We start from the raw sequence: 14,094 nt of genomic DNA on the forward strand, positions 1-14,094 counted from the left end.
GACTCTTCAGAAAGTGACATAACTGGAGAACAGAGGGGCAAGATTCAAAATGATTGTATTAATGAAATTTCACGAAAAATGAAATTGCACTCATTACACTTTGCAGACTCAGGGTATTTATTTTAAACATTTGTTTAATATTATTTATATTTTATTGTAAAGTTATATTTCAAACAATGTTTATTAATATTATTATATTATTAACTAATATTAATATTATTAAAAAGTGCATAACTGGCTACAGCATTGTTTTTCTGAAAAACAGATATGTGAACTCATCAATATCTACAAATATATTCACTTTTTATTTTTAATTTAGGCCCTGTACACGTACACAAGTATTTTCAAAACCATAGCTTTTTCTATGCGGTTTGGCCATTCGTCCACACCCAAACACAGTATCAGGTGACTGAAACTGAACTTTTATGAAAACTTCTGCTACGGTGAAGATTTTAAGAAACTCAGATTGCAACGTTGTCGTGTAGCCGGTAGTTTTTGGCTTGTGACGTTGTTGTTCGCGCTGAGGCGAGACTCTGCAATGGCTTTTGATTGGTCAACATGGCTTTATGGTTAGGGATATATCTGTTGGTTTGGCATGCTCTTGAGAGCACTTTATACCATGTTTTTTTTTTAACAAAGGAGGACTATGCCTTTGTACAGTCAAAAACCTAGATGCAGCTACATTAAAGGTATTCTCAAAATGACCTTGAGGTATTCTCTTTTCACACAGATATTACGGAAAAAACACGGAAAATGCATCTGCGATTTGTCCGGTATATTTTTATTTTTGTTTTTTTCACACTGCCAATGATTTTCGTGAATTTGTGCATGCATTCACACACCTACAAGATCCCGTTAAAACATGTGACGTATTTAAAGTCCTGCACTTGGTAGGTTTTTTCACAGCGTCTGAAGTTTGCTTATCCGTTATTTCTCTCTCCAGAAACCACACGCGTGCATTTTTGTTTATGATAAGATTATAAAGGAGCATGTGACTGCTTCAGTCAAGTTTGCTGACATTTCTTATTTTGAATGGTAAGGTGCATTTAAAACTCCAGTTTTAACCACTTCAGACCCTGCATCCACTGGTATGGATATCACATGTTTTGCTAAAAATACTGATCAACCAATCAAAATAAGGCACACTGATTAAACACCTGAAAATCGGGTCTGAAGGGGTTAAAGATCTGAACCATAAGTTTATTGTTGCAATGACACACACGTCCTAACTACGGCATGCCCCTTATGGCATTGTTTCTGCATCTTGTTCACACGGAGGGCTTTCCGGGAATGTTATGTGAATGTTACTCTTTACGGGAGTGATCCCAGAACATTTGCGGGGCGTGTTTGCGTTCACACAGAAGCCTGTCTGCTGATTTTATGGATATTTTCTGGCAATATATTTGTATACATTTATGTTATGGTCACCGAGTGTATATTTTCTTGTTTCAGGTTTAAAGTACCCTGGTTGCTCGCCATCTTAAACTTTATTCACCTCCACATGCCTCTGTCAGTTCTCTCAGTGTATCTCCATCATTCTTAAGCTTCTCGTCTATCTTCATTTTTCTCTCCAGCTTTTCGTGATCTGATCATATGTGACATGCTCCCTTACCCAACGCGTTCATCTCTCTCATCTGCCATCATCTTTACACAATCAATATTCGGCATGCATCCTTAAAAGCTGCTCATCTCCAGCTCTGTTTTGACTGGATGGGAGAATAGTGTGCTTTCTAATCGGCTCTGAAGCCCTCCAAGCTGACTAAAGCAGATGGAGGTCATTAGCATACAGCAAATCTACTTAATTTACTCTATGTGCCGGTACTCCCCCCTTGTCTCTCTCTCTCTCTCTCTCTCTCTCTCTCTCAGTTTGACTGTACTAGTTTGATTATGTAAAACTTTCATGATTTTCTCGGTTTCTCAAGCCCATATGGGAATTTTAGGGTTGATTGACAAAGCTCCACTCTGTCTAACGTTCTGACTCCATTGATTGGCACTGCGTCCCGATGAGCCAATGAAAATAACGCTGAACAACCCAAAGATTATTTGGACTCCAAGAGCAGCCTGAATAGTCACTTTGTTCATCAACCATCATCGATAGATGGATTTAAACCCACCCGACCGTTGCTATTACTTTCCGTTCCTTTACGCTGTATGATTTTCTTGTGCAATTTCTCAAAACTAACAACAGCAAAGCACAGAATCGCTCCAAAAGGCAACTCTGTTCAGTTTGTTTATGTGTATATTTAAAGGGCCGTAATTGAGACTAGGATTGAAAATGGGTTGGACGTTGGGTCTGTGCAGTTGGGCTGAGATCATACCGGACCCAGACTCTTAGTTATGTAATGTAATTGCTCTAACATGCTGCTGAATACTATAATAGGGCAATGGAGAGAATGAGAATTAGAAATGTGGGTTAAAAACAGCTTATTGTGTCATGAAGGGTTATGCTTGTTTTGGCATGTTTTTGTTTCACTTTATTTATTTATTTATTTTGTAATAATGTGTATGATACTGTATCAGATGTCTGTCAAATGTGATGTAGCGTGTTTATCTGTTTAATATAACCACTGGATTCAATCATCAGTATATCTATTGACTTATATATTAATGCAGCAATTTGCCATTCAACTAAAAATACTGTATAGACTGTAAAAAGTTAAAAGTTGAATAAAAAAGTTGCACGTAAAACAAATCTATTTGACACTAAATGACCCTGTGTGTCTTTACAGAAGCAGCACTGCACAGTCTGTTGCGAGCGCTCACCAGCGAAACGTACGATGACCCCACGCAGCACCTGGAGAGAGAGCAGGCCCTCGCCAAACAGTTTGCCGAGATCCTGCACTTCACGCTACGCTTCGATGAGCTCAAGATGAGGACCTTAAAGGACATTCCACTTTTTTGAAAATATGGTCAATAAACATTTGATTTTTACCATTTTGGAATCCATTCAGCTGATTTCTGGATCTGGCGCTAGCAGATTTAGCATAGCTTAGAATAATCCATTGAATCTGGTTAGACCATTAGCATCAGCTCAAAAATAACCAAAGAGTTTCATTATTTTTCCTATTTAAAACTTGACTCTTCTGTAGTAACATCGTGTACTAAGACCGACAGAAAATTAAAAGTTGTGATTTTCTAGGCCGATATGGCTAGGAACGATACTCTCACTCTGGCGTAATAATCAAGGACTTTGCTGCCGTAACATGGCTGCAGCAGGCGTAGTGATATTGTTACGGCAGCAAAGTCCAAAGAAAATCGCAAATTTTTATTTTTTGTCGGTCTTAGATACTAAATCTGGAGATATACAGCAAATGTCATTAGATAATATCATAGAGTACTTCTTTTTCCTCCAGAAGGCTGAAACACTCCATTACGCTGCATGCAAATCTCAGTTTCTCTTGTGTTATTGGAGACACTTGTATACATTTAGTGCTGTATGTTTAAGTCCATTCATTTTAATGGCTTATACCCTATATACAAATGCAAATCTGACCCGGCAACCTTTACAAAATGAATCTTATACAGCAATCACATGTGACCGGGAGTCCATTATACATTTTAAGTTGAGTGATTCTCAAGGAAATTTAGGGAGTGAGTCGTTGAGTAAATTTGCATTTGAACTCCTAGATGTTTATACAGTAATTGATGTGCACAGAGATGTGCAAGTGAGAAAGTCTGGGGTACAGTAGTGGCCAAATGTGATTTAATTTTTTTCAATATTTGCATTTGGGAATTAAAAAGGTAGTGGTTAGCTGTTATTAATATTTCTTGAACCTCTTTTGTGGTAATATTTTGTAGTCAGTGGGTCTCATTTATGCATGCGTGAGATGTGCGTACAGATGTTTTCACGAACAATACGTGGTTCAAGAAAACTTGCGTATCAAAATGTCTTTTAAATGTACACAAAAATTAAAGAAAACCTAAAACCACTCGTAAGCAATAATCACATGCGCTATAATCAAATACTAGGCTATAATTATAATGTTTATAACGTTGAGACGTTAAAATGTACATTTTATTTTATATTATAATATTTTCTGTATTATATTTTAATAATACATGATCTGTATTATCATTATACACATTATATTATATATTATTATAGCCTACTTATTTTTTCTACACACATAAAGAAGATGCACATAATGAAAAATCTTCACGCTTTCCTTCCTCACTTTTTAAATTTCTATATAAAAGCGTCTACTTAATGCCTAATGTAAACATCATGTAAATATAACGAGAAGTCCAAACGTCAATCACTTGATCTTCTGTCTGTTTTATTTTAGATACAGATACTAAATAGCAGCTTAGTACAGATCTAAGTTCACACTGATGTTTAAATAAATGCATAAGATGCAGATTTTAGTGGTCTGTGACTACAGATGATTCATTAGTTTAATGAAACATCTTACTCATCTCATTATTCAGCAACATTTTAACATGCAGTACTTTGTTGCCATGAGATAGATGAGCCTGACCTGAATGTAATACCTTAACAAGCTTCCTTTTCTCTCTAATGACGTGCTAATTGTGATTAGAGATCTGCTAATGAGAAACTAATTACTTTCCAACCATCCACGTCAGTTATCGCCGGCCAAAACCTTTCTCGACATTTAAGATCACAGGAAAAATAGCTTTTGATTCATTACCTGCCATTAATCTTTATCCGTTACTACTTAATGCCTGCTGCTTATGTACCAGATTAATAGTACAAAACAAAAGCATTTGTGTGTTTTAAGAAACTTATCACACAGAGCATAGCGTGCTTTACTGTTCCCTATCTTCAGTTATATAATCTCCTTTGACACTTGAAACTGTCAGTGGCTAGACACTCGCCCACCTAATTTGTTACATGTCAAAAAAAAAAAATCAAGTAACGTTTCGTCTAGTCTGTCATTTTCTTATTTGTCTCAAGGGCAACGCTAGCGCTCTACTTTTCAACACATGATGCCCGGGGCAAAAAGCAGGGATGTTCCAATTAAAAATAAATACATTTGCTAAATATGGGTAGGTTGGGTGGCATGTCAACCTTCATATAGCCATGCCCTCATCTCAGCTTGGCTCAATGACCTAATTCAGCCAGCCAGTGCTGTAGAGCCATGCGCTGCAGGGATAAGACCGCCTGTCTGGTCTGGCATTGTCACAGCTGATGGTAAATAGATTTCACACCAGCTCTCATATGCCATGTAGACGCGTGTCTTTCTAAGGTATCTAGATTTGGTCTGCAGCCCGTTTTCACAGCACATTATATGTTTGTTATTTATAATTAAATATATATGTGTCTAAAATTCACTTAGCTAGTAATTTGACCTAAGTAGAGGTGACCTTTGCTCTTGTAAATCCATTTCTCACTTGACCATCGTGACGTACACTCCTCCTCTGTTATTGAAAGTGTCCTCAACCCTTGTCATTGAAGTTTATTCATCCATTTGTTACAAGGTGGCAGAATTCTTCTGTTAGGAACAAACAAACATCTTGCAGACTGTCTAGGTTCTGACAGATAAGTTGTCTAAGCTGACAGATTGTTGTGATTATAGTAAGGAACTGGTGGTATTTAAGTAGGCCTACAGCTTTTGCTAATCCTATAAGAGTTTCCTTCTACACTGCTTTTGGATGCCTTCAGATTTGATACTTTTTAAACACAAACATAAAGTTTTATTAAAGGGATAGTTCACCCCAGAATGAAAGTTTTATTATAAATCACTTACCCCCGTGACGATACTGTACGTTGACACCGCTGTAGACTTGAGCTTCCAAAGTTACCAGAAGTCATTCATTTACAATGAAAGCTGCAAAGAGAGACAAATCCATCGGCATCGCGTCAATCAGAAAGTTGAAAGAAGCTCAACTTTATGGTAATGAGCTATGACACGGTTGAGCGGTAAGCAGCGGCAAAACGCCAGCAACCAATCGGAATATAGCCTAGACGTTCTTCGCTTGCTGATTCCAGGGAAACATACGATGTAAACTTTCGTTCCTACTAAAACATTAGTTCAGATAAAATAGACTTCCGAGCGGCCAAAGCGTCAACAAGCTTCACCGTACTATTTGACAAGCGTCCTTGGCCGGGCGGCCTAAACTTCTTTGGAAGCTCAAGTCGGTGGCGGTGTGAACGTACAGTTTGTCCTTCGATTGTCTTCAAGATACATTTTAGATCATTTTGATGAAAACCAAGAGGCCTTTGACTGTCTCGTAGACTGCTTTTCAACAGACAATTCAAAAAAAGACATCACCAAAAAAGTCCATGTGCCATCAACAAGCAACAAAAACACTTTTGTGCGCAAACAAAACAAAACTAATGACTTTATTCAACCATTTGTTTTCCTCATTCGCACATTCAGAAGCAGACTATGGCTGTTTCTCAATTTCAAGAACACAAAGAACGGACTTGCGTCCTCGTGGAGATCGAACTTGCCAGGCGACCTCGGAAGAACGAACTCAGAAGGTCGCGAGAACACAGAAGCACTTATGAGAATTGAGATGTGTGCGATCTTCCTGTTGGTCACCTGACCTCCACCATTGTATTGCCGCAATGACTTCTGGGGCGTATTTCAGCGCGCAAGTCTGCACTCGATGCATCCTCGATATCAAGAACACCTTCGGGTATTTTCATGCGTCCTCTGTACTTGCGTTCTTGAGAATTGGAATGAACTTTGACTGTTAATGATGACGTAGAGGACACGAGAACACAAGATCACTGAAGAACGCATATTGAGAAACAGCCTATGAGTTCACAGCATGAGCTCCTGACGTAGTTGCCAAGCAACGAGAGCCTGTTCGTGAAGTCGCAACTTGTATAATAAAGTCGGTAGTTTTGTTTTCTTTGCGCACAAAAGTGTTCTCGTCTCTTCATAATTATTCTTATTGAACCACTGATGGCACATGGACTTTTTTGGTGATTGGATAGCTTGGATAGTGTCTTTCAAATAGCAGTTTATGGGACAGTCACAAGCCTCTCGGTTTTCATCAAAACCATCTAAAAGTGTTTTCCGAGGTTTGGACAACATGGGGTAAGTGATTAAAGACCACCAATTATCCGATTCACGATTTTACATTTCCTGTGGTGTGTTAGTGTGTATTAGTACATGTTAACAATATGCAAAAAAGCTACATAGCCCAAAGTAAACGATGACGCGAGTTATCGTCTCCAACGTAAATCTCTTTTCCTGGACTACAACAAACACACGGATTGTAGGCAACAGTTTACTTCCTGGGATTGGTGATGTATAGAAGACCGACAATATCATAATTCCTCCCGCTTCGGACTCACAGCCTGTAAATTAACTCCTGTTAGCATTGCACTGTGAGCGAATCTTTCATTCATGGTAAGAAGCGTCACATTTCTGGTGGACGTCAGAGTTATTCGGGCCAATTACAACGTACAGATTAGCTGGCCAATTAGGGACACAGCGCATTTCAAATCCATGCGTTTTAGGAAGAGAATGAAATCTGGAGCTATTTGTTTTTAGGACCATAAACCACACAAACACATTGTATTATACCAAATACACAAAATAACGTTGTTTTTAACAATGAAATATGTGCTCTTTAATGATCAAATTTTTATTCTGGTGTGAACTATCGCTTTAATGATTCTTGCTTAGACCTTTTTGTGTTTTCCACAATACCACACAGGACACCACTTTTAAAGGAACAGTATGTAGGATTGTGGCCAAAACTGGTATTGCAATCATAAACCTTGTGGCTAAAACTGGTACTGCAATCACACAGTTGGTGGCCAATACACAAAATGACAACATGAACATCAGTTGAGGGCTGCAACTCCACTTTTTAAATGACAATATCCTGGCCATACCACTGTTGTCAGTGTTATAAGTATTTGAAATGATTTCTTAATGTCTAGTGACATATCAGGGCCATTTTATGATTAATTGATATACATTTCTTACATACTGTTCCTTTAATGTTAATTTATTTTCAGATGACAAATCCTGCCATTCAGAATGACTTCAGTTATTACAGAAGAACGCTGAGCCGCATGAGGATCAATAATGTTCCTGTAAGTTGTGACCTCTCTATTGCTATGATGTCTTTCAGTTGAGTTTCTCGTCCTTTTCTCATGTTCTTTCACTTTCCACTCTCCACTTCTTTACCAATTGAAGTATTTTGATAAGTATTAGATAAATGTATTATTTATCGAACATTGGTGACTTCAGTTGCTTTTGCATTTGTTTTACTTCTTTTATCTACTCCCACTTCCACCCCACTTGTTTTTATATCCTCTTAAAGAAGAGACCTTTTTAAAAAGGTAGTGGCAGGTTTATCCAAACCCTTGTTTCTCATATCTGACACAATTCTCTTTCTCACACACATACTTGAGCACTCATCCACTTGCACACACCAGCCCTCTAGGGACTGCTGAGGACCCAAACAGAAAATGCTCTCCCACTGGGAGAGTAAGTGAGTTCACAGTGTTGTTCACTGAAGTGCATTGAGGTGAACCAATATAGCACAGCACCTGATCTGTGGTCAGCTTTGTGCACAGCCCCCCAAGAGAAACCCGTTTCTCAAAGGACTAAATATCTGATCTGAGAGCGGGCCTCAATCATGCCCCTGAGGGACACCGTGCGGCCCAGATACCTGCTTAGTGAAGTGGTGCTGGTTTTCCCCTCATATTTTCTCAGACTGAACTCAGTAGCCTCACAGTGGCTCCCCTGGGACCTGCTGCTGTATAACAGCTAAATAAATCACTCTGGATACCGCCTTTCACATCTGCCACCAGCCCCAGTTTAGAATATTGTTTAATGTATACATGTATTTTTAGACTTGGCAAACCAATATGTGCAGGTGTGGAGTTTACTGTAAGATAAAACCGTTGTTTTGTGAAATTAAAAATTAAACAAATGGTTGTTTTGGTACTTTAGTTTTTTTTTTAGCTTTTTCAGTTCAAATTAAATTAAGCAGAATGTGGCTGCCCCAGTCCTTAGATTTAGAAGGGTTTAATAACAAATATGTTTTAATAATTCAATGTGTACTTTGTGAAGGAACCAAAGTTTTTTTTCTTTTCCGATGTCTGATTTTGCCCAAAATCTATCCAAATCATTCAAGGATTGAATCCTTTCTCTTTTGGCCAAATTTAGCTGACACACTTTTCCCATTTTGAGAAGAAGGGCTGAGAAACATCCATTCATTTGAGAGGGAATAACTTTCTATAATGGTTTGCAATAATGATGTATTACATCTTTTTATGGATTGGCACCTGAGAAAATGGTTTTCAGAAAATTCTTTAATATTTATCTATTCCCATACTTTTGTCTTTTCTTTTGTTTCTTGCTTAATTAAGTTTGTTGTTTATCCATCTTTCCATGAAGGCGGAGGGAGAAAACGAGGTGAATAATGAATTGGCCAATAGGATATCCTTATTTTATGCTGATGCCACGCCTATGCTGAAGACACTGAGTGATGGAATGACAAAGTTTGTATCGGAGGTAAATAAAAATAGCTAAATGATTCCGACCTGCACATTTGACAGTTTTTACTGTAGAGCGTTAATGTTTTACTTTCTTTGTCAAACAGAATAAGAACTTGCCCATTGAAAATACCACAGATGTATTAAGCACAATGGCGAGCATTTGCAAAGTTATGTTGGAAACCCCGTAAGTCTTATATTTCTTCTTTTGATGACATAATACATTTAGCAAAAAAAAGAAAAGAAATTGTGACACTTTATATGATTGCATTTGTTTTCAGAGAGTATCGAAGCCGCTTCAGCAGTGAGGAAACCGTCTCCTTCTGTCTACGCGTCATGGTTGGGGTCATCATCCTCTATGACTACGTTCACCCTGTTGGTGCTTTTGCCAAGTCCTCCAAAATAGATGTAAGTAAACCATCAGCTCACTTCACAGTTCTTCTTCCACCTACCAGGGGAGACGATGACTCATGAGGTTAAGTACTCATTAAAATGCTAGTCTAACCATGGCTGCTTTTTCCCCAAACAGATGAAAGGATGCATTAAAGTGCTCCGAGATCAGCCGCCAAACAGTGTGGAAGGTCTTCTGAATGCTCTCAGGTACCGTATTGAAAAATCAACTTCTCATGATAGATACATTATAAAGTGTTAAAGTACAATCAAAGATGGTAGGAATTAACAGCCGTGTTACTATGAACATTGAAAATATGATCAGGCATCTGCATTAACCCCTTCTTAAAAATACAACACATATAAGTATATAATGTATTACAAATTATTTCACAGACCCCCTGGCTAAGTTTTGAGGGCCACCAGGGGTCCCCGGACCCCAATTTATAACCCCTGGTTTAGGGGAAGGGGATCTGGGAGTTGTGAATTACTTGCCAACACTTGTGCAGTATCTGATAAAGGTGCCTTCATAGTTCAATTTGAGCTTAAGAAACAAAATTGATTGTAGTTGTTGTATTATTATTATATATTATTATTATTATTATATAGCTTTTTAAAGATATCAGTGTTCCCCCATTTTTAGGTAGATACCTTTAGATCTTGGTCTTGTATATCAAAATAGCTACAAATATGACTGCCAGAGGTGATCTAATCTTGCAAATACCCTATAGATCATACCCTACATGTGTATATACCCTATAATGTCTCTTTAAATGTAAATGAGCTGCTCTTCCCTCCCCATTTACTGTTATCTATACTGAAAAATACACTATTTTTAATAAGACAATCACCTTCATTGTTCATAATGAGCGTGTGTTAATGAATTATGTAAAGAAGATTAAAAATGGAAATATAACTCTGGTCTTTGGACGGTTGTGGGCGGGGCCTGCACAAAGTGACATCAGTTTGCACAGAAAACTCCAGCAGATTGTCCCATGAAACTGGACTTGGATTTAAAAAGTCGACAGATTTTTATCATTATCGGCTGGTTGTGAACACACACAAGTAACACAATTATGTTCAAACAACATATATTAGGTGACCTTTAAAAGGATTTTAATATACCTGATTCATAAACATACTTCATTAAAAAAAGCTACACCAGCCAATGCCAAGTATTTTGAGAAATTAGTATTTTAGTATTTTGTGATTTTTAGCCATTAAAAAGTTTTTTTTGTTAAAGGTGCAATGTGGGACTTTTGGAAGGACAGAAATGCTATATAATAAACATAACTTTATAATCAGTGGTGTATACACCCTACAAAATGAACTGTTGTTTTTATTACATTACCGTGGGTTCACACCAGTCGCGTTTGAGGCGTCAAATTCGCGTCTGCTTGTCTAGTTTGCCGCTTGAACATTTTGAGTTTACTCGCTTCATTCGCGCGTGAAATTCTAGTCATTGAGACATTCACGCGGACATTCGCGTCATGGGAGGGGCTTCAGCGACTCCGCTTGCTTTCTGTAATCACGTCACTACTAGAGCAAGCTCCTGATTAGTTCAAAATTTTCAACTCGCGCGTTTCCTGTGGCAACGCTCATTTGCAAACTAGATATGCAAATGAAGCGGAATCGCATCTACCGTGCCACGCTAAACGCCTCATTCGCGCCACGAGACCTCCAGACACACGTCAGCACGTCTTCACATTGACTTAACATTGAGGTCACTCGTGCTTGACGCCTTTATCGCGGCTGGTCTGAACGCACCATTAGAATGAGACGTTTTTATCTACTGGACACCTTGGGTCCCCTCACATGCAAGTCACCGCCATGTTTCTACAGTAGCCGTAAATGGACAAACTGTCTTATAGAGCGCATTTTGTCACTACGTTGTCTGAGACGATGACGTGTTTGTCATTGTTGGGGTTCCCGTACGTATCCGTTGGTTGCAATTTGCAGTCTCATCACTAGATGCCGCTAACAGTCCCACATTGCACATTTAAATTCTGGTTTATTAAATTTTTTTGTTTAAGTAAAGGTTGCAAAACAGATGTTTTCTTAGTTTTTGTCTGTGAGAACCCCTGTGAGGGTTTCTAACAAAGTTATCCATCAACTAGAGAATTTTATTTACACGATAAAGACAATTTTCTCTGATTTAGCAAGTGTTAAGGTTGGCCCCGGTATGTGCAATTTTAAATGGGCACTCCACTTTTTTTGAAAAGATGCTCATTTTTCAGCTCCCCAGGAGTTGGGCATTTCATTTTTACCATTTTGGAATCCATTCAGCTGATCTTTGGGTCTGGCGCTACCACTTTTAGCATAGCTTAGCACAGTCCATTGAAACTGATTAGACCATTAGCATCGTGCTAAAAAATAACCAAAGAGTTTCAATATTTTTCCTATTTAAAACTTGACTCTTCTGTAGTTACATTGTGTACTAAGACCATCACAAATCTAAAAGTTGTGATTTTCTAGGAAGATATGACTAGGAACTATACTCTCATTCTGGCGTAATAATCAAGGACTTTGCTGCAGTAACATGGCTGCAGCAGGCATAGTGATATTACGCAGTGCCCGAAAATAGTCCCCTTGGTTACTTTCTATAGCAAAGCTATTAAAGTATGCTAAAAGTGGTACCGCCAGACCCGGAGATCAGCTTCCAAAACGGTAAAAACCAAATATTTAACTCTAGGGGAGCTGGAAAATAGTGGAGTATGCCTTTAACAGTTGATTTATAAAAAAAATGCCATTAAGACCTGCATAACAATTATCCACAGGAAGTCACATACTTGTATGGTAAAAGTGTTTGATCTGCGCGACAATAAAGTGAGTGAAATAATTAACATGTGATGTTTTTGTGCAGGTACACAACAAAACACCTTAATGATGAGTCAACCACTAAGACTATTAAAAGCATGCTGCAGTAGCAACAAACTCTGGGAGATATAAAGTACAGTACCACTGGCCCTCAACTTAATGCTCAGGAGATGCACACACAAACTCTCTCCCCTCCTCTTTCTCCTGGACTAAAGCCATGCACAAAAATGTTTTTATTAAAACTTAAAAAAAAACAGACAGAAGCTTCTCTACTCTTTTTGTTGTGTTTTTACAAGACGCTACTGGCTTTATGTGTGGCTTTCTGTGCCAAAATGGTTTCGCTAAAATCCTCGGTTTTTAACATTTCTGAAATTCAGCCATGCTACTGATGGCAGCTATGAAAGCATTGTTTAGATTATGTTTGTGGTTCTTGTATTAATTTAGATGGTTTCCCGATAAAGGGAGGGTGAGTGTTTTGACTTGAATATAAATATATATGTCTATATATATATATTATCTGGATAAACACATTATATAAAAAGAGAGAAATATATTATTTTTGTTTGAATTAATATTTAATGTTACATCCACTGCATGGCAAACTGATTATGTCTCTTCTATTTAAAAGAAAATTAATCTTTCAAATTCATTTTGTCATGATTGTGTATAAAAAAAAACGCTGTTTATGTTTTAAAACTGAAATGGTACTTGGAGATTGCAAATGGAAACTTTTAAATTTGTATATTTTTTATAGGTTTTGATTTGTGTTTATGTTTAACACGTGTTTATGTTTATAGTGTTATAATTTTCTTTTTTTTTTTCAGTTCTTGAACTCGCTTTCAAAAACTGTGATAGATTGTAATGTGTTGAGTGTCAGATGTGATGACATGATTTAAAGAGAAAATAAAATGCTTTTGTTTTTATAACGTTCGGGCTTGTTTTTAATTCAGTGTTGTCGCCAGACATTTTAACATGTACTGTAATCTAGGATGGATACAATTCCTGGAGAGAGCAGGGTGTGGTCTGTAGTAAATAAGGACATGAATGAAGGTCAGTGGAGGATGAGGAGAGCGGGAAGCAGCTTTGGCAGGGCACTGCAGGGCTTTCTGCATTCTGCTGCTGGAGGAAGAGAGAGAGAGAGATTTAGGGTGTGTCCTGTATCCATGCAGCTCTTACTAGATTCAAAACCAAGAGCGCAGATGTGTGATCAGCAGCATTGAGATGATATTGTTGCGGAGGAAACAAATCATTATTTTATGATCCCCATGATGTGTGATTGCTTCACTAATGGTTTGTTAACAGATCTTGTGATCACTATTTGCATTTGAAACAGCATTTTAGACTCATTTCTTGAATTAATGACTTTAATATGAAACTGAGTGGCTAAATGCAGATGTCTTATACTCAAAGTCACTATTTAAAATTCACATGAAGCTCGAGTGGAAAATCTTTATAAA

The 14,094-nt window shown here is 37.8% G+C and overlaps 1 protein-coding gene across 1 annotated transcript in view; it reads left to right on the plus strand.

Moving 5' to 3' along the window:
* Positions 1 to 13,567, plus strand: part of fam49bb (family with sequence similarity 49 member Bb) — a 75,413-nt gene extending 61,846 nt beyond the window's left edge. Inside the window, exons 6-12 of the mRNA XM_073863746.1 lie at positions 2,730 to 2,867; positions 7,941 to 8,020; positions 9,333 to 9,449; positions 9,538 to 9,617; positions 9,712 to 9,838; positions 9,960 to 10,030; positions 12,684 to 13,567. Of these exons, the coding sequence (XP_073719847.1) occupies positions 2,730 to 2,867; positions 7,941 to 8,020; positions 9,333 to 9,449; positions 9,538 to 9,617; positions 9,712 to 9,838; positions 9,960 to 10,030; positions 12,684 to 12,747 (677 nt within the window). The 3' untranslated portion in view covers positions 12,748 to 13,567. The remainder of the gene's footprint in view (positions 1 to 2,729; positions 2,868 to 7,940; positions 8,021 to 9,332; positions 9,450 to 9,537; positions 9,618 to 9,711; positions 9,839 to 9,959; positions 10,031 to 12,683) is intronic.
* Positions 13,568 to 14,094: the final 527 nt, after the last annotated feature.

This window comes from Misgurnus anguillicaudatus, chromosome 25 (assembly GCF_027580225.2).
Source record: "Misgurnus anguillicaudatus chromosome 25, ASM2758022v2, whole genome shotgun sequence".
NCBI classification, from domain to species: Eukaryota; Metazoa; Chordata; class Actinopteri; order Cypriniformes; family Cobitidae; genus Misgurnus; species Misgurnus anguillicaudatus.